General features: G+C 41.5%; 1 protein-coding gene across 1 annotated transcript in view; it reads right to left on the reverse strand.

Annotated features, from left to right (window-relative positions):
• ADAMTS20 (ADAM metallopeptidase with thrombospondin type 1 motif 20) overlaps positions 1-25,995 on the reverse strand; it is a 198,095-nt gene that overhangs the window by 120,910 nt on the left and 51,190 nt on the right. Inside the window, exon 6 of the mRNA XM_039914736.1 lies at positions 17,118-17,377. Coding sequence (XP_039770670.1) covers positions 17,118-17,377 — 260 coding nt within the window. The remainder of the gene's footprint in view (positions 1-17,117; positions 17,378-25,995) is intronic.

A 25,995-nucleotide genomic window follows, 5' to 3' on the forward strand; every position in this document is an offset into this window, starting at 1 on the left:
GGAGGTGAAATAGGGGAATTTCTGTTAAACTATTAACTGTCACCTACTAACTCTTAAACTCTACTATGTGCCAAGCACTGTACTAAATGCTAGGATATATACAAGCTAATAAGGTTGGACACAGTCTGGTTCCACGTGTGGCTCTCAGTCTCAATCCCCATTTTACATATGAGGTAACTGAGACACAGAAAAGTTAAGTGACTTGCCCAACGTCATACAGCAGACAAGTAGCAGATTCAGAATTACAACTCAGATCCTTCTGACTCCCAAACTCATGCTCTATCCAGTACGCAATGCTGCTTCTAGACCAGGCCTGGGAGTCAGAGGTCATGGGTTCTAATTCCAGCTCTACCACTTATCAGCTGTGTGACTTTGGGCAAGTCACCTCACTTCTCTGTGCTTCAGTTACCTCACCTGAAAAACGGGGATTAAGACTGTGAGCCCCAGGTGGTACAACCTGATTACCTCCTATCTACCCGAGTGCTTAGAACCATGCTTGGCACATAGCTTGGCACACTTAATACCACAATTATTATTATTATTATTAGTGAACTGCACTAAGTGCTATGGAAGAACAAAACAAGCATTTTCGGCCCACAAGGAACTTATATGGAAATAATCAAAGTGAGTTAGAGTTCCTCTGAAGTATGCCCTGGTTTTGTGGTTTTAACAAGCAACTCTGAGATGCCCACAGAACTATTATTGGGGTTTAAGGATTCAGCACCTAAAAGTAAAACCAAAGAATTCACATGGGATATATTTATTTTGTGAATTTGTTCATGTTTTGTTGCCAGTATTCTCCATATATATCTAACTCCTTTCCTCTCTCTCCTACTTTTTTGAATGTGAACCCCCTGAGGACCAGGGATTTTGTTTAATTTCCACATGCATATTCTTGCCCAGAGCTGGGTTTAGTGCTTTGCATACAGTGACTTCAATTTACTCCTCCTCCTCCTCCTCCTCTTGGCATGACCTCTGAACCTATGCCTTTTAGTTGAAAAAAGGAACAGAAATAACTGAAGTTATAGAGAAGAATGAAAGCCAACAAACCAAAATATGCTGTGATCATCAAATGAAGCCCGAATGATCCAGTTGAGGTATCTGCTCTTAGAACGACCAATTTGAGAGCCACCAACCACAAATCCTGTCCCAGAGTCCTCCTGGAGAACACTAAAAGCACATCTGTCAATTGCCAGAGAGTATTTGGGGCTTATACAGTTTCTCAGTTATTGCTGAACAATTTCGGACTATGAAGGTACAGGAAAACAGATCCAGTACCTTCATTTGATATGTGATCAATTTATTCTACGGTGCAGAACGTCAGCTTCTCAGCTTTAAGATGTCACATATTTTTCATTACACTACATCATGCAATTCCATGAAAAATACTCTAAAAAAAAGAATATTTTGGGCTATTTTTAATCCTTTAATCAAAAGTAACAGATGCACCATATGGAGCAATACGTATGGTTCCTATTGAATGATATATTAAAAGGGAGCATAAAAAGAGTAGTATGTACTTTCATCATTTTCTTTACAAGCCAATCAATTTGAGCATAATTTTTGAGCTCATATTTTGTGGGATTCTTATTATTAAAACTGTATATTTCACTACAAACAGCTAAGGATCCATTACATAGTTTAAATCTTAGTTTTGTAAATCTTTCAAAAAGATATTTTCTGAAATGCTCTCATGTACAACGATGGCTATGAAGCAGATGAAAATATAGCAGTATCTGGAGCAGATAAATTCCCACTGATATTATCTGTTCCATGACCTCAGACCATAACCACTCCCCCAGACATCTTGCAAGAAAAGGCAGATGAGTATTTAAAACTACTGTCACTATTTAAAAAACAGATCGAAAGCACACCCAGCGGAGAGTAGAGTAGATCTCCCTTGCCCATCTCAGCATCCTAAACTAAAGCCCTACGCATAAAGTAAACCAACCTTGGATTTTATTTCAATTATAGCAGCCCGGCCTAGTGAATAGAGCACGGGCCCGGGGGTTGGAAGGTCACGGGTTCTAATGCCGGCTCTACCACTTGCCTGCTGTATGACCCTGGGCAATTCACTTCACTTCTCTGTGCCTCAGTTACCTCAACTGTCAGAGAGGGACTGAGGCTGACAGGGACCGTGTCCAATTCAATTTGCTTGCATCTGCCCAGTGCTTAGTACAGTGCTTAACAAATACCATCATTATTTATTGAGTGCTTACTGTGTGCAGAGCACTATATCAAGTGCTTACGAGAGCACAGTAGAAAAGAGTTGACAGACTCTCAAAAGAAATGGCAAGGCACTTACAGTCTACAGGGGAAATAGATATTAAAATAAATTCTGGCTCTGTACATAATTCCTATGAGGCTGAGGGTGGGGTGAATATACTGTACATCTAGTTCCCCTATAATAATAATAATGGTATTTGTTAAGCGCTTACTATTTGCCAGGCACTGAACTAAGTGCTGTAAGATGGTGGTTGTGTTTGCACAGGACCCCATATTAAATTAAAACTCCTGTTCATTCATTCAATCATTCATTCATTCATTCAATCTTATTTATTGAGTGTTTACTGTATGCAAAGCACTTGTTTGAAGGCTACCTATGTTTGGAGGCTACATGCATACACGAAACCATTTCTTTCAACACTGTTTTAGAGTGAAGAGCATTGTGGAAAAATGTTCCCTAAATCTGCCATTATGTTCTATCCCAAGCCTCTAGAAATAAAAATGTTCTGGCAGAACTAAGTGGCTTCCTTTTCAAAGAACCTTTGAGATCTTAACAGCCATATCACGCTAAGCACTGCAAACTCATTCATTCAATCACATTTACTGAGCGATTATTGTGTGCAGAGCATTGTACTAACCGTAGATTGGCACTGCGCCTGATAAGATGCCTTTTTACTTTTATTTGGGTAAAGTGCAGAAATTCTCCCTTTTGTGGGTATCTTCATGTGCAAGGTTAGAATTCTACCATCAGGATCATCGTCTTCAAATGAAAAGGACAAAATACAATACACTTCCACACTGTAAACTCTCAAATACCCAACAGCAGATATTCTATTTTTTGATAATCCTGACATACCTGGAATTTCCCCCACAATAACCTACCATGAATCTATCCCTATTTATCCCTTCTTGAGCCTTTTTGCATGTCAAACCTTCACCTTTGCATTCAACTCAATTGTATTCCACTCTCCCATCTGCTTAGTACAGTTCTCTGCACAGAATAAGTGCTCAGTAAATGCCATTGATTGATTAATTGATCAATAATCTACTCCGGACCTTTTACTCCTGAAGTTTCTCAAACTACTTTTAAGGCTATTGCTATTCTGGGCTTGAACAACTTAGTCTAGAAATGACTTCTACTCAAAACTTGCCACCTGCTTTATGAGAAAGCATGTTTTATATTTGTTCTAAATCATCTGCTTTCAAGCTCTGTGGAAGAGGGGTTCAATATTCATATGTGTCCTATATGTTGGTATGTGTACGTGTATGTCTATAAGCGTTTTAATAATAATAGTTGGTTTTGTTAGGCACATTTTATGTGCCAAGCACTTTACTGAGCACTGGGATAGATGTAAAATAGTAAAGTCAGACACAGACCTGTCCCACATGGGACTCACGGTATAAGTGGAAGCTGGGAGCAAGCATTGAATTCTTGTATTACAGATGAGGAAACTGAGGTGCAGGGAAGTTAAATGACTTGGTCAAGGTCATAAAGCAAGCAAGAAGCAGAGCAGCAAGCAAGAAGCAGAGCTGGGACTAGAATTCAGACCTCGTCACTCCCAACCCTGTGCCCTTTCACCTAGGCCCTGCTGCATCTCTGAATCTCTGAGAAGCACAGTGGTGTGGTGGACAGAGGACGGGCCTGTGAGTCAGAACGTCATGGGTTTTAATCCCGACTCCACTACATGTCTGCTCTGTGACCTTGGACAAGTTACTTCACTTCTCTGGGCCTCGTTTACCACTTCTGTAAAATGGGAATTAAGAATGTGAGCCCCGCGTGGAACAGGGACTGGGACCAGCTTAACTTGTATCTACAGCAGCACTTAGAACAATGCTTGGCATGTAGTAAGCGCTTAACAAGTACCATAATAATAATACTGATAATCATTATCATTATTATTATTATTTTAGTCCCAGAGCTCCCAATTGCCTAAAATTTTCCAGTTCGGCCTTCCTTTCCCTCTAAGTCTTCCACTTTGAACTGGTTCCTTCCCACATCACTCAGCCCCATTCCTCACTGGCTCAGGATATGACTCTGTCTTGTTCTACCAAAGCGGCATAGCACAGTGGCTAGACCCCGGGCCTGGCAGTCAGAAGGTCATGGGTTTTAATCCCTACTCCACCTCATGTCTAATGTGTAATCTTGGGCAAGTAACTTCACTTCCCTGGGCCTCAGTTACTTCGTCTGTAAAATGGGGATTACGAATGTGAGCCCCACATGGGACAGGGACTGTGACCAACCTGATTAGGAGGTATCTACACCAGTACCTAGAACCATGCTTGACACACAGTCAGTGCTTAACAAATATCATCATTATTATTAATATGATTACTACCAAAGGGCTTTGCTTTATCTCTACCACTGGAATCCATCTTGTTCTCTGTTTTAGGTTCTTTTTTCTTTTTCTCAATCCAAAGTGATCATGGTGAAAAACTATGGAGGGATTTGCTTGTTGATTAGGAAGGGGGGTTGAAAGCAACTGTGGCGGCTTAGTAAACCTGCCACTTCTCCTTCCCACTTCTCTTCTGGATTATGAGACCCACAAGGAGCAGTGATGATGTTTAATTTCCACCTGTGTATTTTTTCCCTGGGCTTAGTAAATGCTCTGCACAGAGGAATTGCTTAGCAAGTGTTATTATTATTATTATTACCATTATTATTATCATCGTTGAATTTGTTAAGTTCTATATATCAAGCACTGTGCTAAGAGCTGGGCTAGATACAAGATAACCACATTGGATTATCCCTGTCCCCCATGAGATTCGGAGTCTAAACAGGAGGAAGTAGGATTTAATCATCATTTTACAGATGAGGAAACTAAGGCAACAAGAAGTTACGTGACTTCCCCAAGTCACACAGCAGATAAGTAACAGAGCTGGGATTAGAACCCAGGTCCTCTAATTCCCATGCTCATGCTCTTTCTACTAAATCACATAACTACTCTACTGCCAGCTCAAAGGTTCCTCAAACCCCTGGTGATCCTAGCGGTGATGTTTTAGGGCTGGGATTTTTTTTGGTATTCTATTTGCAGCAGGATAGGATAAACATACTTCCTTGTGTCTTTCCCTGACTTTCCCATCGCTGTAGACAACACCATCATCTTCCCTGTCTCATAAACCTGTAACTTTATCATTTTCCTCTACTCCTCTCATTCAATCTGTCACCAAATCCTGTTGGTTCTACCCTCTCATCATTTCTAGAATGTGCCCCTTTTTCTCCATTCAAAATGCTACTATGTTAATAAAACAGCACTATCCATTTCCTGCCTTGACTATTGCCTCAGCCTCCTCACCAACCTATCTTCAGTCTCTCCCAATTCCAGTCCATACTTCACTCTACTGACTGGATCACTGTCTCCCGCACCACAAAATCCTCCAAAAGTGACTTATCCACCTCTGTTCCACCACAAGTCTTCTGTGTGATCTTGGGCAAGTCCCTTAACTTCTCTGTGCCTCAGTTCACTCATCTGTAAAACTGGGGATTAAGACTGTGAGCCCTATGTGGGACAGGGACTGCATCCAACCTGATTACCTTGTGTCTAGCTCAGTGCTTAGAACAGTGCTTGGCACATAGTAAGCACTTAAGAAATACCATAATCATTATTATTATTATTCAGCACCAAAGAAAAACTCCTTACCCTAAGCTTTAAGGCTCTCGATTAACTCTCCCTATCCTGCCTTAACTCTTTGATATAGAGTCAGGGGCCATGGGTTCGAATCCTGGCTCTGCCACTTGTCAGCTGTGTGACTGTGGGCAAGTCACTTCACCTCTCTGTGCCTCAGTTCCCTCAGCTGTAAAATGGGGATTAAGACTGTGATTACCTTATTACCCTGTATCTACCCCAGCGCTTAGAACAGTGTTCTGCACATAGTAAGTTCTTAACAAATACATTATTATTATTACTTTAACCCAGTTAACATTTACTCGATTAATGCCAGCCTACTCACTGTATCTCAATCTGATCTAACTCACCGCTGACCCCTTGCCCATGTCCTTGCCAGGGCTCCCTTGCCCAGGGAAGCAGCGTGGCCTAGCCGAAAGTGCCTGGAGTCAGAGGACCTGGGTCAGACCCTGGCTCCTCCTCGTACCTGCTGTGTGACCTTGGACAAGTCACTTAACTTCTCCGTGCCTCGGTTCCCTCACCTGCAAAATGGGGATTCAATACCTGTTCTCCCTCTTAGGCCGTGAGCCCCATGTGGGACCTGAGAATCTTATATCTACCCCAGTGCTTAGTATAGTGTCTGGGACAGAGTAAATGTTTCACAAATACTACAATTACTATGTCCTCTCTGTTGCCTGGAACTCCCTCCTCCTTCAATATCAGACAGACTCCTTTTGGACAAAGATCATAGCTATGAATTCTAGTGCATTGCACTGTCCCAAGAGCTTGATATAGTGCTCTGCAAGGAATAAGAACTCAATGAATAGTGCTGACTGACTAATAATAATAATAATGTTGGTATTTGTTAAGCCCTTACTATGTGCCGAGCACTGTTCTAAGCGCTGGGATAGACACAGGGGAATCAGGTTGTCCCAGTGGGGCTCACAGTCTTAATACCCATTTTACAGATGAGGTAACTGAAGCACCGAGAAGTTAAGTGACTTGCCCAAAGTCACACAGCTGACATTACATGTTCACAGGATCTGTCTCTCCTACTATATTGAAAATTTTCTAAGGAAAGGGAAAATGTCTTCCTTTTAATAAGGGCTCCTCATGCTCACTATAATAATAATAATAATAATTAAGATATTTATTAAACACTCTGTGCCAAGCTCTGTACTAAGCACTGGGGTGGATACAAGCAAATTGGGTTGGACACAGTCCCTGTCCCATGTGGGGCTCACAGTCTCAATCCCCATTTTACAGATGAGGTAACGGAGACCCAGAGAAGTAAAGTGACTTGCCCAAGGTCTCACAGCAGACAAGTGGTGGAGCAGAGGTGGATGAGTAACTTCTGAAGGATTTTGCGGTTGAGGAAGGGACAGTGGTCCAGGCAGTAGAGTGAAGTATGGACTGGAATTAGGCAAGATTGTAGGCAGGGAATTGGATAGGTCACACAGCAGACAAGTGGTGGAGTTGGGATTAGAACCCATGACCTTCTGACTCCCAGGCCCATGCTCAGTCCACTGCGCCATGCTGCTCCTCTTGCTGATCATCATTGGGATTCCTTCCCTGTGCTCATGCCTGTTGAACCTGTCGTCTAGGAAATATGCGCATATCCTTCTGTTACCCAAACTAAGCACATGATTAGCCCTGCAGAGCTACAATTCATAAGCTTATTGTAAAATTAGCCTGGGCAGTTAGAAAGGTAATATACTGGTAGTTTACCAATTGCACAGTGTGCACAAGCAGACACGGGAGAAATTATGAGTGTTTTGTTATGTGTCAGTCTGTAGCACTCCTCTGATTAGTAGTTTGAAGAGAAGACCAAAACCCAGATCAAGGATCAGTCAGGGAGAACTTATATTTAGATAACAATTTACTTTGATGAACCAGAGTCAAAACTGCCACTTAATTCCACTTGGGCAAGGCTCTCACAATCTTACTGATATTCAAAATAGAAGCAAACTGGATCAAGATGGCCACCTCATAACTGCTGACACAATAGCATAAGTCCAAGTGCATGTAGAATACAAATTAAAACCTGAAGAATCACAAAGTAGAAATATTTTCCTGCAGAATATCTGTGTTCTGCAGTGACCTGGATTCCTGAAAGAAGAATGAATCATTTTGGACAACTGTTCCACTCCGTATGTCTGAAGCAGCTCTTTTTTTCACAGACGGTCCAGGTATGAGTCTGAGAGGATAATAATAATAATAATAATGGCATTTGTTAAGTGCTTACTATGTTCCAGGCACTGTCCTAAGAGCTGGGGTGGATATGAGCAAATTGGGTTGGACTCAATCCCTGTCCCACATGGGACTCAGAGTCTCAATTCTCATTTTACAGATGAGGTAACTGAGGCATAGAGAAGTGAAGTGACTTGGCCAAGGCCACACAGCAGACACATGCAGAGCTGGGATTAGGACAGATGACCTTCTGATTCCCAGACCCATCCTCTGTCCATCATGCCAAACTACCACCCCAAAATAGATCCAAACTAGCCCTAGGTTGTCCCAAATCTCAAAGTCCCAGATGAGACAGAACACTTATGGGATGCTTCCTGGTAGTTTTAGTCATTTTACAGAATATCTATACAGTCCAGAGATCAATCCATTGTATTTACTGAGCACATACTGTGTGCGGAGCACTGTATTAAATGCTTGGGGGAGTACACTAAAATTAATAATAATAATAATAATGTTGGGATTTGTTAAGCGCTTACTATGTGCCAAGCACTGTTCTAAGCGCTGGGGTAGACACAGGGGAATCAGGTTGTCCCACGTGGGGCTCACAATCTTAATCCTCATTTTACAGATGAGGTAACTGAGGCACCGAGAAGTTAAGTGACTTGCCCAAAGTCACACAGCTGACAAGTGGCCAAGCCGGGGTTCGAACCTATGACCTCTGACCCCAAAGCCCGTGCTCTTTCCACTGAGCCAAGATCTCCAGGTCAACTATAGAATGCCATGGCTTGGGAGAAAGTCCTTGAGACCAATCCAGCCTCTCTTAACACTAACTGGAATAAAAATTTAGAATTTAACACTTTCCTCATTATCTAACAGCTCTCACTGTCAACACAATTGTCAGAAGCAGTATCGCCTAGTGGAAAGAGTATGGGCCAGGGAGTAGGAAGGACCTGGATTCTAATCCTGGCTCTGCCAATTACTTGCAGGGTAAGCTTGGGCAAGTCACTTAACTTCTTAAGTTATCTTAAGTTAAGCTCAGTTATCTCAATGGGAAAATGGGGATTAAATGCTTGTTCACCCTCTTACTTGGACTGTGAGCCCCATGTGAGAAAGGGACTGTGTCCAACCTAATGAATTTATACCTACCCCAGTACTTAGAACAGTGTTTGATGCACAGTAAGCGTGTAACAAATGCCATTAAAGCAATTGGATGCCATGAAAATTATTCCAATTCTTAACAAAATTCTCTCCTATCATTCTTGATAATACTCTCCACTACCACAATAAATTCTCCTAAGTAAATTTGCTAGATATCTTCTTTAAATGCAATAGATTTCTCCAAACAGTCTCAACCCATCTCAGCCTTTCTTCACTTATTTAAATTAGGCAGATTAGATTTTTTTAATCTTTCAAAATAAATCAAATTTTCTGGTGTGCTACTCTCCTAAAGTCAAAATAGCTCAGTCCCAGGAATTCCATATTTAGCTTCCCCAATCAATTCATTAACGTGCCCCTACTGGAAACCACTGGAGGTTACGAGACTCAGATGAGTCACATTTCCTGTCCCCTGAATGAAACCTGTGATGAAAATTTTCAGCTGATATAACTCTCATACTGCCCCTGACTCTTCAACTCAGTATCCCTTCTTTGGTGATTCAATGTAACAAAATTGGCATATTACCAGCATTACAGTGAACATCATCAATCACTTGTTCTCACCCTTCCTACTGCCTGGAACTCCCTCCACCCTCACAGTCCTCTATTCTCTCAGTATTCAAGTCCTTTGAAAATCACATCTCCTCCTTAAGGCATTCCCGGATTAATTTCTCATCTCCCCACCCTACTTCATCCTGTATTAACACTTCAAAACGACTCTTCCTCCTATGCACTTTAGTACTTACTCCATAATCCCTTGAGAATTCATTTACCTCATCCCCTTTCTAAAAATCGCACTTAGGTACATCATCATCAATGGTATTTACTGAGGTCTTATTGAATAAAGATCACTGTACTCAGTGCTTGGTAGAGTACAATACAACAGAATTGGTAGAGACATTCCTGCCCATGATTATCATCATCATTCTAGGAATTAGAGGTACACCATCTAACATCCCAACTTTATCCTCTACAATCTTACCTTTCCCTCAAATAACTCAATGTGAACCTCACAATCACAACATTATCAAAACCTCTGTTTTTCATGAGATGAAATTTTGGCTTTTATAATTTCTTGTGGTAACAAATGCTACATAATTACCATATGCTTTGAAAGAAGAGTTTCTTCTTCTTCCATGTGGTCTCCCTGCTGCCCCTTCCCATCTTTGAGGAGAGCAAATAGAAGAAAGCAGGGATTAGAAGCAGCTTGGTTTAATGGATAGAGCACGGGCCTGGGAGTCAGTAGGTCATGGGTCCTAATCGCGAGGCTGCCACAGGTATGCTGTGTAACCTTGGGCAAGTCACTTCATTTCTCTGGGTCTCAGTTATCTCATCTGTAAAATGGGGATTAAGAGTGTGAGCCCTGTGTGGGACAGGGACTCTTTCCAACCAGACTAACTTGTATCTACCCCAGTGCTTAAAATAATGCTTGGCACATAGCAAGTGCTTAATAAGTACCATAATTATCTCCCCCCTTCTAGAACGTAAACATGGTGTGGGCAGGGATTGTCTCTATTGCTGAATTGTACTTTCCAAGTGCTTAGGACAGTGATCTGCACAGAGTAGGCACTCAATAAATAAACCGCTGCCCGGCTCATCTTCCTGCAGAAACGATCTGGGCATGTCACTCCCCTTCTTAAACAACTCCAGTGGTTGCCTGTCAACCTCCGCTCCAAACAAAAACTCCTCACTCGAGGATCTACATCACTTTGCCCCTTCCTACCTCTCCTCCCATCTCTCTTTCTACCGCCCACCCCGCATGCTCCGCTCCTCCGCCGCCCACCTCCTCACCGTCCCTCAGTCTCGCCTATCCCGCCGTCGACCCCTGGGCCACATCCTCCCGCGGTCCTGGAACGCCCTCCCTCCTCACCTCCGCCAAACTGATTCTCTTCCCCTGTTCAAAACCCTACTTAAAACTCACCTCCTCCAAGAGGCCTTCACAGACTGAGCTCCTCTTCTCCCTCTACTCCCTCTACCACCCCGCCTTCACCTCTCCGCAGCTTAACCCTCTTTTCCCCCATTTCCCTCTGCTCCTCCCCTCTCCCTTCCCATCCCCTCAGCACTGTACTCGTCCACTCAACTGTATATATTTTCATTCATTCATTCATTCAATAGTATTTATTGAGCGCTTACTATGTGCAGAGCACTGTACTAAGCGCTTGGAATGAACAAGTTGGCAACAGATAGAGACAGTCCCTGCCGTTTGACGGGCTTACGGTCTAATCGGGGGAGACCGAAAGACGAGAACAATGGCAATAAATAGAGTCGAGGGGAAGAACATCTCGTAAAAACAATGGCAACTAAATAGAATCAAGGCGATGTACAATTCATTAACAAAATAAATAGGGTAATGGAAATATAGACAGTTGAGCGGACGAGTACAGTGCTGAGGGGATGGGAAGGGAGAGGGGGAGGAGCAGAGGGAAAGGGGGAAAAGAGGGTTTAGCTGCAGAGAGGTGAAGGGGGGGTGGTAGAGGGAGTAGAGGGAGAAGAGGAGCTAAGTCTGGGAAGGCCTCTTGGAGGAGGTGAGTTTTAAGTAGGGTTTAGAAGAGGGGAAGAGAATCAGTTTGGCGGAGGTGAGGAGGGAGGGCGTTCCGGGACCGCGGGAGGACGTGGCCCAGGGGTCGACGGCAGGATGGGCGAGACCGAGGGACGGTGAGGAGGTGGGCGGAGGAGGAGCGGAGCGTGCGGGGTGGGCGACAGAAAGAGAGAAGGGAGGAGAGGTAGGGAGGGGCAAGGTGATGTAGAGCCTTGAAGCCTAGAGTGAGGAGTTTTTGTTTGGAGCGGAGGTTGACAGGCAACCACTGGAGTTGTTTAAGAAGGGGAGTGACATGCCCAGATCGTTTCTGCAGGAAGATGAGCCGGGCAGCGGAGTGAAGAATAGACCGGAGCGGGGAGAGAGAGGAGGAAGGGAGGTCAGAGAGAAGGCTGACACAGTAGTCTAGCCGGGATCTAACGAGAGCCCGTAGCAGTAAGGTAGCCGTTTGGGTGGAGAGGAAAGGGCGGATCTTGGCGATATTGTAGAGGTGAAACCACCAGGTCTCGGTAACGGATAGGATGTGTGGGGTCAACGAGAGAGACGAGTCAAGGATGACACCGAGATCGCGGGCCCGAGAGACGGGAAGGATTGTCGTGCCATCCACGGTGATAGAGAAGTCTCGGAGAGGACCGGGTTTGGGAGGGAAGATGAGGAGCTCAGTCTTGCTCATGTTGAGCTTTAGGTGGCGGGCCGACATCCAGGTGGAGACGTCCCGGAGACAGGAGGAGATGCGAGCCTGAAGGGAGGGGGAGAGGACGGGGCGGAGATGTAGATCTGCGTGTCATCTGCGTAGAGATGGTAGTCAAAGCCGTGAGAGCGAATGAGTTCACCGAGGGAGTGAGTGTAGATGGAGAACAGAAGAGGGCCAAGAACTGACCCTTGAGGAACTCCATATTTTCATTACCCTATTTATTTTGTTAATGAAATGTACATCACCTTGATTCTATTTAGTTGCCATTGTTTTTACGAGATGTTCTTCCCCTTGACTCTATTTATTGCCATTGTTCTCGTCTGTCCGTCTCCCCCGATTAGACTGTAAGCCCATCAAACGGCAGGGACTGTCTCTATCTGTTGCCGACTTGTTCATTCCAAGCGCTTGGTACAGTGCTCTGCACATAGTAAGCGCTCAATAAATACTACTGAATGAATGAATGAATATGGTTAAATAAACGGATGAATGAAAGAAAGAAAGGAAAAAAGAAAGAAAGAAATACACAAAACCCCAAGTATCACTTGTGCACTCCTCTCTCCCTTCCATCTAACTGCTGTGGCATATGATGAAAGAGAAAAAGTGCAGACCTTCCATAACGCTTTCTCCACTAGTAAAGCATAATTCCTTTATCCATTTCCCTACTGCTTCGGCTTTGTACAAATGATAAAGGTGACTCACAGGATTCTGTTTCAGTGGGATCTCATGATAGCTGGAGTAGGGAGCAATCAATCTATCATATTTATTGAGTGTTTACTATGCACAGAGCACTGTACTAAAAGCTTGGGAGAGTGCAATACAACAGAATTAGCAGACACATTCCCTGCTCATAACAAGTTTACAGTCTAAAGGGCAGGATGAGAAAACTCTGTAATTGCCTGAATAAAATGGGGAAGGGATTGAAACAATACTAATTATTATTATTATATTATTATTATGGCATTTGTTAAGTGCTTACTATATTATTATGAATATGGTATTTGTTAAGCGCTTACTATGTGCCAGGCACTGTACTAGGTACTAGGGTGGATACAAGCAAATTGCATTGGACATAGTCTCTTGTCCCACGTAGAGCTCACAGTCTCAATCCCCATTTTATGGATGGGGATTTTGGTTTAGCCAAAAATACGTCGCGATCCTACAGGACCAAAATGTTATTAGTTTGTTATGTTTATTAGTTTGAAAATTACAACAGTTTCCTCTAAAATGTTCCTCTTATCAAATATTAACATGTGAAAGGGAGCATAAACCCATTTTCCTTGTTTGTGTCCTAAGGACAAATAGAAAGCCATGGACCTGGGAGTCAGAAGATCATGGGTTCTAATCCCAGATCTGCCACTTGTCTGCTGTATAGCCTTGGACAAGTCATTTCACTTCTCTATGCCTCAGTTACCTCATCTAAAAAATGAGGATTGAAACTGTGAGTCCCAAATGGGACAGGGACTATGTCCAACCCGATTTGCTTGCATCCACCCCAGTGCTTAGTACAGTGTCTGGCACCATTTAAGCACTTAACAAACACCACAATTATTTTATTATTATGTAAAATGAAATGGAAATATAAGAAAATTTTTCCATACTTTTCTAACTTCTATGAGTAAATCCTATTTACAGTCCCTTTAGCATGTTAACTCCTTGAGGAAAGGAATTATGTCTTTTAAATCTACTGTATGCTCCCAAGTGGTCTGTCAGATTAAGTACTCAGTTAAACACTATTAATTTATCAATTGGAAAGGTTAGGCGGGCCATTCCTCTCTCCATCTTTAAAGCCCTTCTTAAAAACCACATGTTTTCCAAGAGGCCCAATTAATTTCTCATCTTCAGCAATTGGGTACTCACAACCACCCTCTGTCGCACTTACAGACATATATATGCTTATACTGCTTTACTTCCCCCTCTCCGTAATTGATTTGTCTCTCTCCCTAGACTGTAAATTCTTGAAGGAAGGATCCTGTCAACCAATTATTTGTACTTGCCCAAAAGCTTGATTTAGCGCTCTGTACACAACAGTATTCAATAAATACTACTGATTGATTAATGAGGAGATCAGCATACATATTTCACTTATTTGTTTCACTACAGAAAATGAAATAATGATAATAATGGTGTTTGTTAATTGCTTACTATGTGCCAAGTACTGTTCTAAGCACTGGGATACATACAAGATAATCAGGTTCTCCTACGTGAGGCTCACAGTCTTAATCCCCATTTTGCAGATGAGATAACTGAGGCACAGAGAAGTCAAGTGACTTGCCCAAAGTCATACAGCTGATAAATGGCAGAACGAGAACTAGAACCCATGACCTTCTGACTCCCAGGCCCATGCTCTATTCCACTAGATCACGCTGCTTCACTAAAATATTTGGTGAGGAAAGTGATATTATAAGACTCACTGATATTTTCAAATTGATGCATGTTAAACCATTACTCACTAACCAATGCTCTCCAACAGTCATGTTATTCTTTTCTTTGTCCTCCACTAAATATGCTCCATAAAAAGAAATGACTTCTGGGATTTCAAGAAATATGTTTCTGAATTGTACTTCTGTGAGAATAGTTTGAACCCCACAGAACAATGATAATAATAATTGCATTTGTTAAGCATTTACTATGTGCCAGGCACTGTTCTAAGAGCTGGGGTAGATACAAAGTAATCAGTTTGGACACATGGGGCTCACAGTCTTAATCCGCATTTTACAGATGAGGTAACTGAGACACAGAGAAGTGAAGGGATGTGCCCAAGGTCACACAACCAATAGATGGGGGACCTGGGATTAGAATCCATGTCATCTGACTTCCAAGCCCATGCTCTTGCCCCTAGACCATGCTGTTTCCTCTGACAGAAGCCGTAGGATTATGTAAATTCCAGAATAGGTACATATAGGATTTTGCCTGTTAAGCTTATAAATGAATTATGGATTTACTGAAGAAATAAACGTATCTCTGTGAAACTCCCAAAGTTAAAAGATTGCACATGAGATCTGTTTTTAATTGAATAAGATTAGATGTGTTGGTATAGCATGCCTGGGATTCTCTAAATACTAGAGTCCCCGAAGAAATAAATAGCTATCCCAATTTTTTGTAGTAATTTAATTGAAAAAAGGTTCCCCACTGTAGTCAAAGAAGACATTGCTACCCACCCTTTAACAGAATGATTATATTGGATACAATTTCAAGGCAATTTGAAGACATAGCTTTCCAAAGTACACCTAAAATTATGATCTTTCAAGTGTAATCATATGGCATTTTAAAATAGCAAATGATATGCATTTTTTATATAAATATATAGTGTAATTTGCTAAATAGTTCCTTGATGGAAATTTTTATCTATACCACAGACTCCAAGAAAATGATTTTATACAGTCATATCTCAGTGGAGGTAAGAATGAAGACCATCCTGTCCCATAGGCCTTTGGAGTCAGTGGAGAGAGCTCCATGGAGTTTCGGCGGTCAACCTGCACTGAAAATCAGTTCCCAACCAGGCAGGCAGTTGTAACACAAGGCTTCCTTGCCACTTTGGAGAGGCTTTGGAGCCTTTCCCAAGGTCCCCCAAAAGTAATGAAAATCTCTATTCCATCACTTTCTCTCCAGGAATTCCCCAGGGCTCTGCTCCTCCTGAGGGAAAGAGATCTGATAATGAACCACTCATTTAGTGGCAGAAAAATCACCTGGGATAAAACCAGAAAAACCTCATCAAATCTAGGTAGAGAGCTCTTCCTCCTCTCCACCTACCTCCCCACCCCCAGAAAATAAAAATTGAAAGAAAAAACAGATTAAGAGACAGCATGGTACAGTGAGTGGATCAAGCATGGGCCTGGGAGTTAGAAGGTCACAGATTCTAATCCTGGCTCCGCCACTTTGCTGTGTGACCTTGGGCAAGTCACTACACTGCTCCGTGCCTCAGTTTCCATCTGTACAATGGGGATTAAGACTGAGAGCCACCTGTGGGACAGGGACTGCGTCTGCTCTGATTTGCTTTTATCCACCTCAGCGCTTAGTATAGTGCCTGGCGCACAGTAAGCGCTTAACAAATACCAAATTATTATCATTACTATTATCTCCGGTGCTAGGGGACTACTGGCTCATATTATGTGCTTTGAGGATGAGTCCGGGCTTGAATTCGTTATGTTGAATTCGGGTATTATAATAATAATTATAATAATGATGGTATTTGTTAAGCACTATGTGCAAAGCACTGTTCTAAGCACTGGGGGATACAAGGTGACCAGGTTTTCCCATGTGGAGCTCACAGTCTTAATCCCCATTTTACAGATGAAGAAACTGAGGCACAGAGAAGTTAAGTGATTTGTCCAAAGTCACACACCTGACAAGTAGCGGAGCTGGTATTAGAACCCATGACCTCTGACTCCCAAGCACGTTTTCTTCCCACACTGAGCCACGCTGCTTCTCATTATCCATTAGTCTGGTCAGAGATAGAAAAGGTTTCTGAAATTTGACCTGTCCTAAACTAGCCTCTTTGCTTAAACTAAAATTTAAAAATGACCTTTTTGTGAGGAGTTTAAAATATACGTATTCTTGTACCATACTTGTCTACAGAAATGTTCTTGCTTTCAGCATTGTTCCTAGTTTCCATCAAATCATGGTAACAGAATCTCCCTGAAATATTGAAGGCATTACAGTCAGAAACCATCACCAAAGTCATTGAATTTTGGCAGCATTGTTTAGTTTTACTTACAATTGACATTAGGGTTAATATGTAGTGTTGCAAGTTTCGTCCATGATAGCGAACCATTTTAGCATCTGCCGTAACCATAACCTCCACGTATCTTGGATACGAAAGAAAACGCTTTTTCCGGTTAAGCGTTTTACTCCTTTCATCTGCTAAAGATCCATTTTTTAAGAGATATTGTAGAACCATTTCCTTTTGCGCATTAATATCTTCCTTCAGGCTGCCGTAGTTTTGAAATGGTAGATTACTTCCCTTTGTTTCATTTTCTGTAAGATAGAAGCAATTACCATCCGGAAAATATTAGTGAATCATAGGAGACTAAAACATAGTTCAAATTGGGAAATGTCATAAAACTGTAGTACCTACAAGCTTCTCTCTCGTGCAAATCAATGAAAGGATAAAAATCAATTATCATTATAAGTGAATCATTTGAATTCATGAAAATTAATTGCAAGTTTATAACAGTAAACTTCTACATTTTCGAATATTTCAAGTCCACATAATAGACACACACTTAACCTTCAAAATCTCAAAGAACACAAATGATTGGGTAATAAGACTTCTATCATGCCATTGCTGTTACTCTGTGCTTAGCCAGGTGAGAACCCCTTGTTCAACAGGCTGCATCAGCAAGAGCACAGAACTGGATGACAACATTTCTCCCGGGATTATCTCTCTCGATTAATGAATTGTACTTTCCAAGCACTCAGTGCATTGCTCTGCACACAGTAAGTGCTCAATAAACATGAATGAATGAATGAATGAATCTTCCCAGCCTAGATTCCTCCACATCAGCACTTAATCAATTGGGTGCAATTTGGGTACTCATTCCCTATCTACTGAAATCTCTTATAAATTACTTTATATACTTTTACCTCCTTTATCTGCAATTTATTTTAGCATCTACCCTCAGGGGCAGGGATCACTCAAAGACTTGGTACCATGCTCTATATACAGTGCTCAATAGATAGGATTGATTGATTGATGATTGACTGACTGCGGGACTACTAAGGTCAAAATACCCATCACCAATCCAATTTCATCCTTTCAAACTCATTCTTAAAGAAATGAATGATGCTTTGTTTAAAATAATTCCAAAATTGAAACAGTCTGTTATCAAGGCTTTAGAGAAATGCATACGTAGTCATTTTGGTGAAACTTTAAAATGGATAGACCTGAAAATCATAATTTCAGACACCAGAGTATTCTCAACAAATTTCCATGTCTTGGGAGGAAGTGTGGGCCAATAGAAAGAGCTCAGGACTGCAAATCAGGAGACAAGGAGTTTTGTCCCAGTTTTGCTAGCTGCCTACTGCCCTTTCATTTATCTGTGCCTCAGTTTCCTGATCTGTAAAATGAGGATAAAAGACCTGTATTCTCTCTCTCTCTCAGACTGTGAGGCCTGTGTGGGATAGAGACTGTATCCAGTCTCAATATTTTAAATCTAGTGCAGTGCTTGGCACTTAGTAAATACCATCATTATTATTACATTGACCATTTTAATAAAAATTTTAGGGTTTCTACGAACTCTAGTTTTTCTCTAAATAATTACAAGGAATAATTGTGTGTTAAAAACAGCCAAAGCTTTCTAAGGAATCTCTAAAAATAGAGACATTCAGTTGGCACTAAATTACCCAATAATCACCAGGGTCTTCCTTACAAGCAGTGTAGTCTAGTAGAAAGAGCACGGGTCTGGCAGAGTAAAAGCCCTGGGTTCTTATTTTGTCTCTTGTGTGTCCCTAGGCAAGTAACAATTTTTCCGTGCCTCAGCATCCTTATCCATTCTCCCTCCTACTTAGACTGTGAAGCCCATGTGGGGCATGGATTCCGTATTAACTGATTAACCTATATTTAACCCAGCACTTAGAATAGTACGTGTACTTAGTAGGTGTTTAACAAAAACCATAAATATAATAATATAAAAATAATACCATTTTCTCATGTTCGCTCTTCTACTTGCAGGAAAAATAACTACTCACCATTCTCCTTATAAAAGTTATCATATGCTTGAGAACAGTTACTAAATCTGTTTAGGTGATTGCATGAATGACTGAATACGTTAGGGCCATGTTATCTGTAAGAGCTAGATATTACAGTTTGAGATAAATAAAATGTCAAAATCAATTATTAGCCAATTTCTCAACTCAGGAATTTACCCGTGAAAATTTATAATAAAAGCGTATGTTGCTTCCTGTCAATTCTCCTATGCCCTTCCTATCGACCTAAATAAATTATAATCCTAAATATAAAAGCAAAAGCAATCTTTTAACTCAAGAATTATAAGGGTGATATTCCATCCTTCGACTGTTCAAATGTTTTCAGAGCAACTTTTTTCAATGGCTGAATAAGTTACTCTTCAAACACATTGCAGATATCTGTTTCATGATTCTCATTCATTCAATCATATTTATTGAGTGCTTACTGTGTGCAGAGCACTGTACTAAGCATTTGGGAAAGTACAATATAACAATAATCACACATATTCCCTGCCCACAATGAGTCTACAGTCTAGAGGGGAGGAGAGAGATATCAATATAAATAAATTACAGATATCAACATAAGTGCTGTGGGGAAGAACAAAGGGAGGAAGAAGAAGGAAGTGGGAGAAAAGGAAAGGGGGGCTCAGTCAGGTAAGGCCTCTTGAAGGAGATGTGCTTTCAATAAGGCTTTGAAGATGGGGGAAAGTAATTGTAGAAATTGAGGAGGGAGAGTGTTCCATGCCAGAGGCAGGATGTGGGCGAGGGGTTGGCGGCGAGACAGGGACACCGAGGCACAGTGAGGTGGTTAGCACTCGAGGCGAGAAGTGTTCAGGCTGGGTTGTAGAAGAAGAGTAGTGAGGTGAGGTAGGAAAGGGCAAGGTGATGGAGTGTTTAAAGCCAATGGTGCGTTTTTGCTTGATGTGGAGGTGGATGGGCAACCACTGGAGTGATTTGAGGAGTGGAGTGACACGTCCTGAACGCTTTTGTAGAAAAATCATCTGGGAAGCAGAGTGTAGTATGGACTAGAGTGAGGAGAGACAGGAGGCTGGGAGGTGTTAACAACTGGTAATGAACAAGGACCACTCCACAACATTGGCATAGGACTTAAATTCAATTAAGAGCTCATGTGAAGTGTGAGTGACATCACTCCCATGGAATATTTTACCAATCTGGCTTCCTTTGAGTCAAATGGTCTTCTGAATGATGCCTTTGTCAATGACTGGCTCATGCATATTACAAGGCCAAACTAAGTTGAAATCGAACCTAGAAGTAATTCAGCCCCACATCCATGATAATCAATCTTTCCAAAATAAAATTACTCTAAATACCAGAGACTTTTAAGTTCCATTGAATAAATATTACTTATTTTAGGAAGGCATTAAGTAACACGATACACAGTAAGTCAAAAAACTGTATTAAAATAGAATGCACTAGGATATGAAAACCTGACTGCGTCTTACTACCACAAATCTGTTTTAGTGAAAGGATTTAATCCAACCCTGAGTTTATACAAATAAAGCAGACTTTTATATGAGATTTGGGATAACACCGCAATGGGCAATAAAGACATTGAACAAATGAATCAACTTTTACAATGAGTAGAGTCATCATCTTGGGATTGTATTATAATACAAGCTAAGTCAGATTTGTTTGTTGTTTTAAAAAGTAAGTTAATGTTGACTTGATGCTTAGTTTTGTGCCAGACTGCACTGGTGAATTGGCATGACTCTCCTTAAATGAGCTCTTCAATCTGTCTGACTTTACATATGGTTGGTACCTCCCAGATGCAGAAGTCTGATGAAGAATAATAGCCATCCCCAAAATGCTCAACATATAAAGTTTTCTTTGACTGAAACATTTTGTCTAATTATTTGGATATAGTTGCACATTTGTATGCAACTCCCTCCCCTCCCCCGCCATCCTCTGCTCTTCCCCCTTCCCCTCCCCTCAGCACTGTGCTCATTTGTATATATTATTTATTACCCTATTCATTTTTTAATGAGGTGTACATCTCCTTGATTCTGTTTATCTTGATGATGTTGTTTTTGTTTTGTTCTGTTTTGCTTTGTTGTCTGTCTCCCCCGTTTAGACTGTGAGCCCGTCACTGGGCAGGGATTGTCTCTATCCGTTGCTGAATTGTTCATTCAATTGTCCATTCCAAGCACTTAGTACAGTGCTCTGCACATAGGAAGCGCTGAATAAATACTACTGAAAGAAGTATATATGTTTGTTCATCTGTAGGCACAGTCAATAATTTATTCTGATTACTCTTCTTGTAGATATTTTTGTTTCTACTGTAAGAGCATAAGCTCCTTCGCTTATAAGGTTCCGTGCATGTCACCTAATAGATGCACAATAAATACTATTACTATCATCAACACCAACACCACAACTACTATATTATTACTACTTCTATTACTGCTATTATACTATGAATCATATTTATTTAGTGCTTACTAGGTGCAGAGCACTCTGCTAAGCACTTGGGAGAGTACAATATAACAAGAAACAGACACATTCCCTGCCCACAACAAGCATACAGTCTACTATGACTATTATTACTACTTCTATAATGACCATTATAAAAATATCTAGAAAACAATGCCTTTCAGGCTAGGAATTCTCCTCACTGACTGGAATTTCCTCCCCGCAAAGGTGACAAACCTCAGTCTTCCCCACCTTTTAACACTCTCCTAAAATTCCACCTCTTCCACAAATCTTGCCTAATTACCTACAACCCAAGTTATATTGAGAGGCAACAGCTGCTTCTTGCAGTTACAATTGGATTTATTTTAGCCATTCGCACCATTTCTGTATGTATGTGTGTGTATATGTGTGTATATGTATATTCTCAATTGAATATTCACTTGAGTTACTTATCCTTATCTCACTGTTCAATTTTTTTTTTTGTCTGTGCCCCCTGTTTCAGTGAAAATTTTCATGGGCAGGGAATGTGCCATTTCCTTGTTTTTTACCTTCCCGGTGCTTATTACAGTTCACTAAACTCAATGGGCACTCAATAATTGTTACTTCTACTACATAGTAAAAAAACCCTTGAAAGCATGCCTTGAATGTTATAGGTTACATTTTACAGATGAGGTAACTGAGGCACACAGAAGTGACTTGCCCAAAGTCACATGGCTGACAAGTGGTGGAGTCGGAATTAGAACCCATGACCTCTGATTCCCAAGCCCGGGCTCTTTCCACTAAGCCATATATCTTTCTGCTTTGTTCAAGGGATCTCTGTCATTTGTGGGTCTGGAAATGGGGAGGAAAAAGGACTCAGTTAATTAGTTATGGGAAGATTTACAGGTTATTTTTTAGCTAGTGGGCAGAATGGCAAGAGTAGCCCTGATAAAGATAGATGAGATCAAATTTTGAAAGCTGGCCAATGTTTTGTAGACTCAGTATTTTCTGGAAAAATATTTTTGGCAACACTGTATTATGTCTTGACCACTTATATAACAATTTCCCTGACACACATTCCAAACCATATTGTTCTCTATTAATCAAAATATAAAGTTATGTTGCCTTTCAGCTTTGATTCATTACTTCCAAGAGCATTACGTGTCGAGTTAATAAGTATGTTCTTAACAGACTACAAAGGATTGCTAAGGAGGGATTTTGCATGTACCTACAACTAGCCCAGATGTAAAAAGAGCAGCTACCATTATCTTATAATGTAATATAATATAATGAACTAATATTTCCATAAAGAAGTTATCAAGTATCATTATCCACATTTACATTTTGAAAACTCGAGGCCCAGAGAGATTTAATGACATGCTTTCCAAGCACTTAATATAGTGCTCTGCACACAGAAAGCGCTCGAGAAATACAATTGAATGAATGAATGAAATGCCCAAGTTGACAAAATTAGGAAATGAATCGATACTTTGTAAATACCAGTTGGTCCTTTTATCTTCTGGACCAAATTACTTCTACGACCTTTGCCGACAAAAAGGAAGAATGGTGTGAATTTAATGAAAAACTACAATTATACAGAACTCCTTCTCTCAGAAGTGGGGACAGGGAGAAGTGGTAGTGTCTACCAGGTGGAACTGAGTCCTGAGAAGGCAGGTACGCCACTTCACGCCCAGGCCACCAAGAGGCTAGGGCACTTTAGATGTTCAGTCCTATCCTAGAACAGGAATATGTTCCCCTATTTCTTGAACCTTTGGATAAAAGAAGATGCAGGAGGAGGGAGCTCGTTTTGGGCAGGGAACATGCCTACCAATTCTGTTTATATTGAATACCCGAGTGCTTAGTTCAGTGCTTTGCACATGATAAACACTCAATAAATCCTGCTCATCGATTGATTGGAGAGACTGGAGAAGAGCAAGAGAGATATACGGGAAATCACAACTAATGGTTTCAATTTTATCAATGAGGTACATAGGCAGATCATTAGCGATGATCTCTCTTTATTTACAGGAATTGTCTCTATTGCTGTATAGTACTTTCCCAAGCACTTAGTACAGTGCTCTGCATACATTAAGCATTCAATAAATATGACTGAGTTGAATTAGGGGAAAAAGAGCCGGGGGAGGGGAGACAGAGGGTTTGAAAAAGGTGCTAAATATCTGAAACAACTAGGGAGGGCAATGGGCACAGAAGACGATAAGGATGGAGAAATAATGATGCGGGTGGTGTGAGAGGAGTGGCAGGGAGGGGACGGCATGAGGGGTGGGGAAGGGTTGGATGGGAATGAGCTGATGGGGAGTCCAGGGGGAGTGGGATGAGGGGCAGTGCTGGGAAGGCAGGGGAGAGGAGGATGGCAGACAAATGCCATGAGGAGTTAAGGCTGTCAGGATGGAAATCCAAAAACCTGGGACCTAGTAGCAGCAAAATGCTTCCTTCCTTTCTTCCTCAAGTTTATGTTACTGTCAGAGACTTTGGAGAAAGGAGTATCGAAGAGCTTGGAGGAAAGGAAAGATAACAATAATACTAATAAAGTTCTTGTTATGTGCTAAGCTCTGGGAAGACACAAGGATATCATATTAGACACCATCACTGTCCCACAAGGGGCTCAAAATCTATCTTATCTATATTTTATTGGTGAAGAACTGAGGTTCAGAGAGGTTAAATGAGCTGCTCAAGATCACACAGCAGGTCATAGATGGATAAGGGACTCGAACCTGCCTCTTCTGACTCCTAATCCTGGCATCTTTCTACTAGGCCATGCTGTTTGCGGGTGTTATGTGCCCTTCTGCTTGCCGAACTGTACATTCCAAGCACTTAGTACAGTGCTCTGCAAATAGTAAGCGCTCAATAAATACAATTGAATGAATGAATGAAATAACCAAATCAGAAACAGAGGGGATTTAGGGAACAGAACCAAAACTTTGACAAAGTTTTGTCCTATTGAATGTTCATGAATCGGATTAATGCCTAGGCAGGCAAAGGTAGGAAGCAGCATGGATTGGTGTGAAAAGGTGGGGCCTGAAAGCCAGAGAACCTGGGTTCTAATTCTGGGTCGCCACCTGCTTGCTGAGTGACCTCAGGCAAGTAAATTAACTTCTCAGTGCCTCAGGTTCCTCAGCTGCAAAATGTGGATTCAATACCTCTTTGCACTCCTAATTAGACTGTGGACCCCATATGGGACAACTATGGTCTCTGACATTATTATTATTATATTTTATTAATAATAAACATATTTATTGACCGCTTACCATGTGCAAAACACTGTAGCAGTGTGGCTCAGTGGAAAGAGCACGGGCTTGGGAGTCAGAGGTCATGGGTTCCAATCCCGTCTCTGCCACTTGCCAGCTGTGTGACTGTGGGCAAGTCACAACTTCTCTGTGCCTCAGTTACCTCATCTGTAAAATGGGGATTAACTGTGAGCCTCACATGGGACAACCTGATTACCCTGTATCTACCCCAGGGCTTAGAACAGTGCTCTGCACATAGTAAGCGCTTAACAAATACCAACATTATTATTATTATTACTAAGCACTTGGGAGTGTACAATATAACATCAGACACATTCCCTGACTTGATTATCTTGTATATACCCCAGTACTTAGAACAGTGCTTAACACATAGTAAGCGCTTAACATATACCACAAAATTAATTATAATATCTCCTTGTCATTACCAACTTCATGTCGGCAGTGTACTACCTAGGTAGCAGAATCTGGTGATAAGTTCTGTGTCGCTGATGAAAATCTTCAATAATGTTTAAGATGGGACATAACTCCGGCTTTATTCAAGTTCAATGTCTATAGAGTACACTGGGCTAACTCTATCACTTATAATTATTTGCATGTCTTCTCCTATATGAGCCTCAAGAATACAGTTGTCAACATGTTATAGGACCATCTCCTATCTCTGAGACTTTGGATGATACGCATAGTCTACAGAGTTGGAAGAATTGATCGAAAAGCATATTCTGACTCCAGTTTTCAAATCCCTTAAGCAGTTTTGTTTGAACAAGACTAGACTTAACGCAAAGCTTTTTTTTTTTAACATTTCTGAGTCATTTCCATCTTGTTTCTATCCCACTGTCTGGATGACCATCTGACAGAGAAGGGCCCCTTTTCAGTGCCCATGTCAGAACTTGTAGCTGCAGTCTGTGTCCCAGTAGGACTTGATATGAGCCTTCTTAATGGTTCACAAGAAACTTGTTGATACATAGGCTTTATAAGAAGCAGCACAGTGTAGTGGACCTTCTCACCTTGCCTCTATCTCGGCTATATCACCGCCAAATCCTAGCCAAAGTCCTGCCTCTGGCTTGGAATGCTCTCCCTCCTCAAATCTGACAATTACTCTCCCCACCTTCAAAGCCTTACTGAAGGCACATCTCCTCCATGAAGCCTTCCCAGACTAAGCCCCACTTTTCCTCATCTCCCACTCCCTTCTGCATTGCCCTGACTTGCTCCCTTTTCTCTTCCCTCCTCTCAGCC

The sequence above is a fragment of the Ornithorhynchus anatinus genome, chromosome 2 (genome assembly GCF_004115215.2).
Source record: "Ornithorhynchus anatinus isolate Pmale09 chromosome 2, mOrnAna1.pri.v4, whole genome shotgun sequence".
Lineage (NCBI taxonomy): Eukaryota > Metazoa > Chordata > Mammalia > Monotremata > Ornithorhynchidae > Ornithorhynchus > Ornithorhynchus anatinus.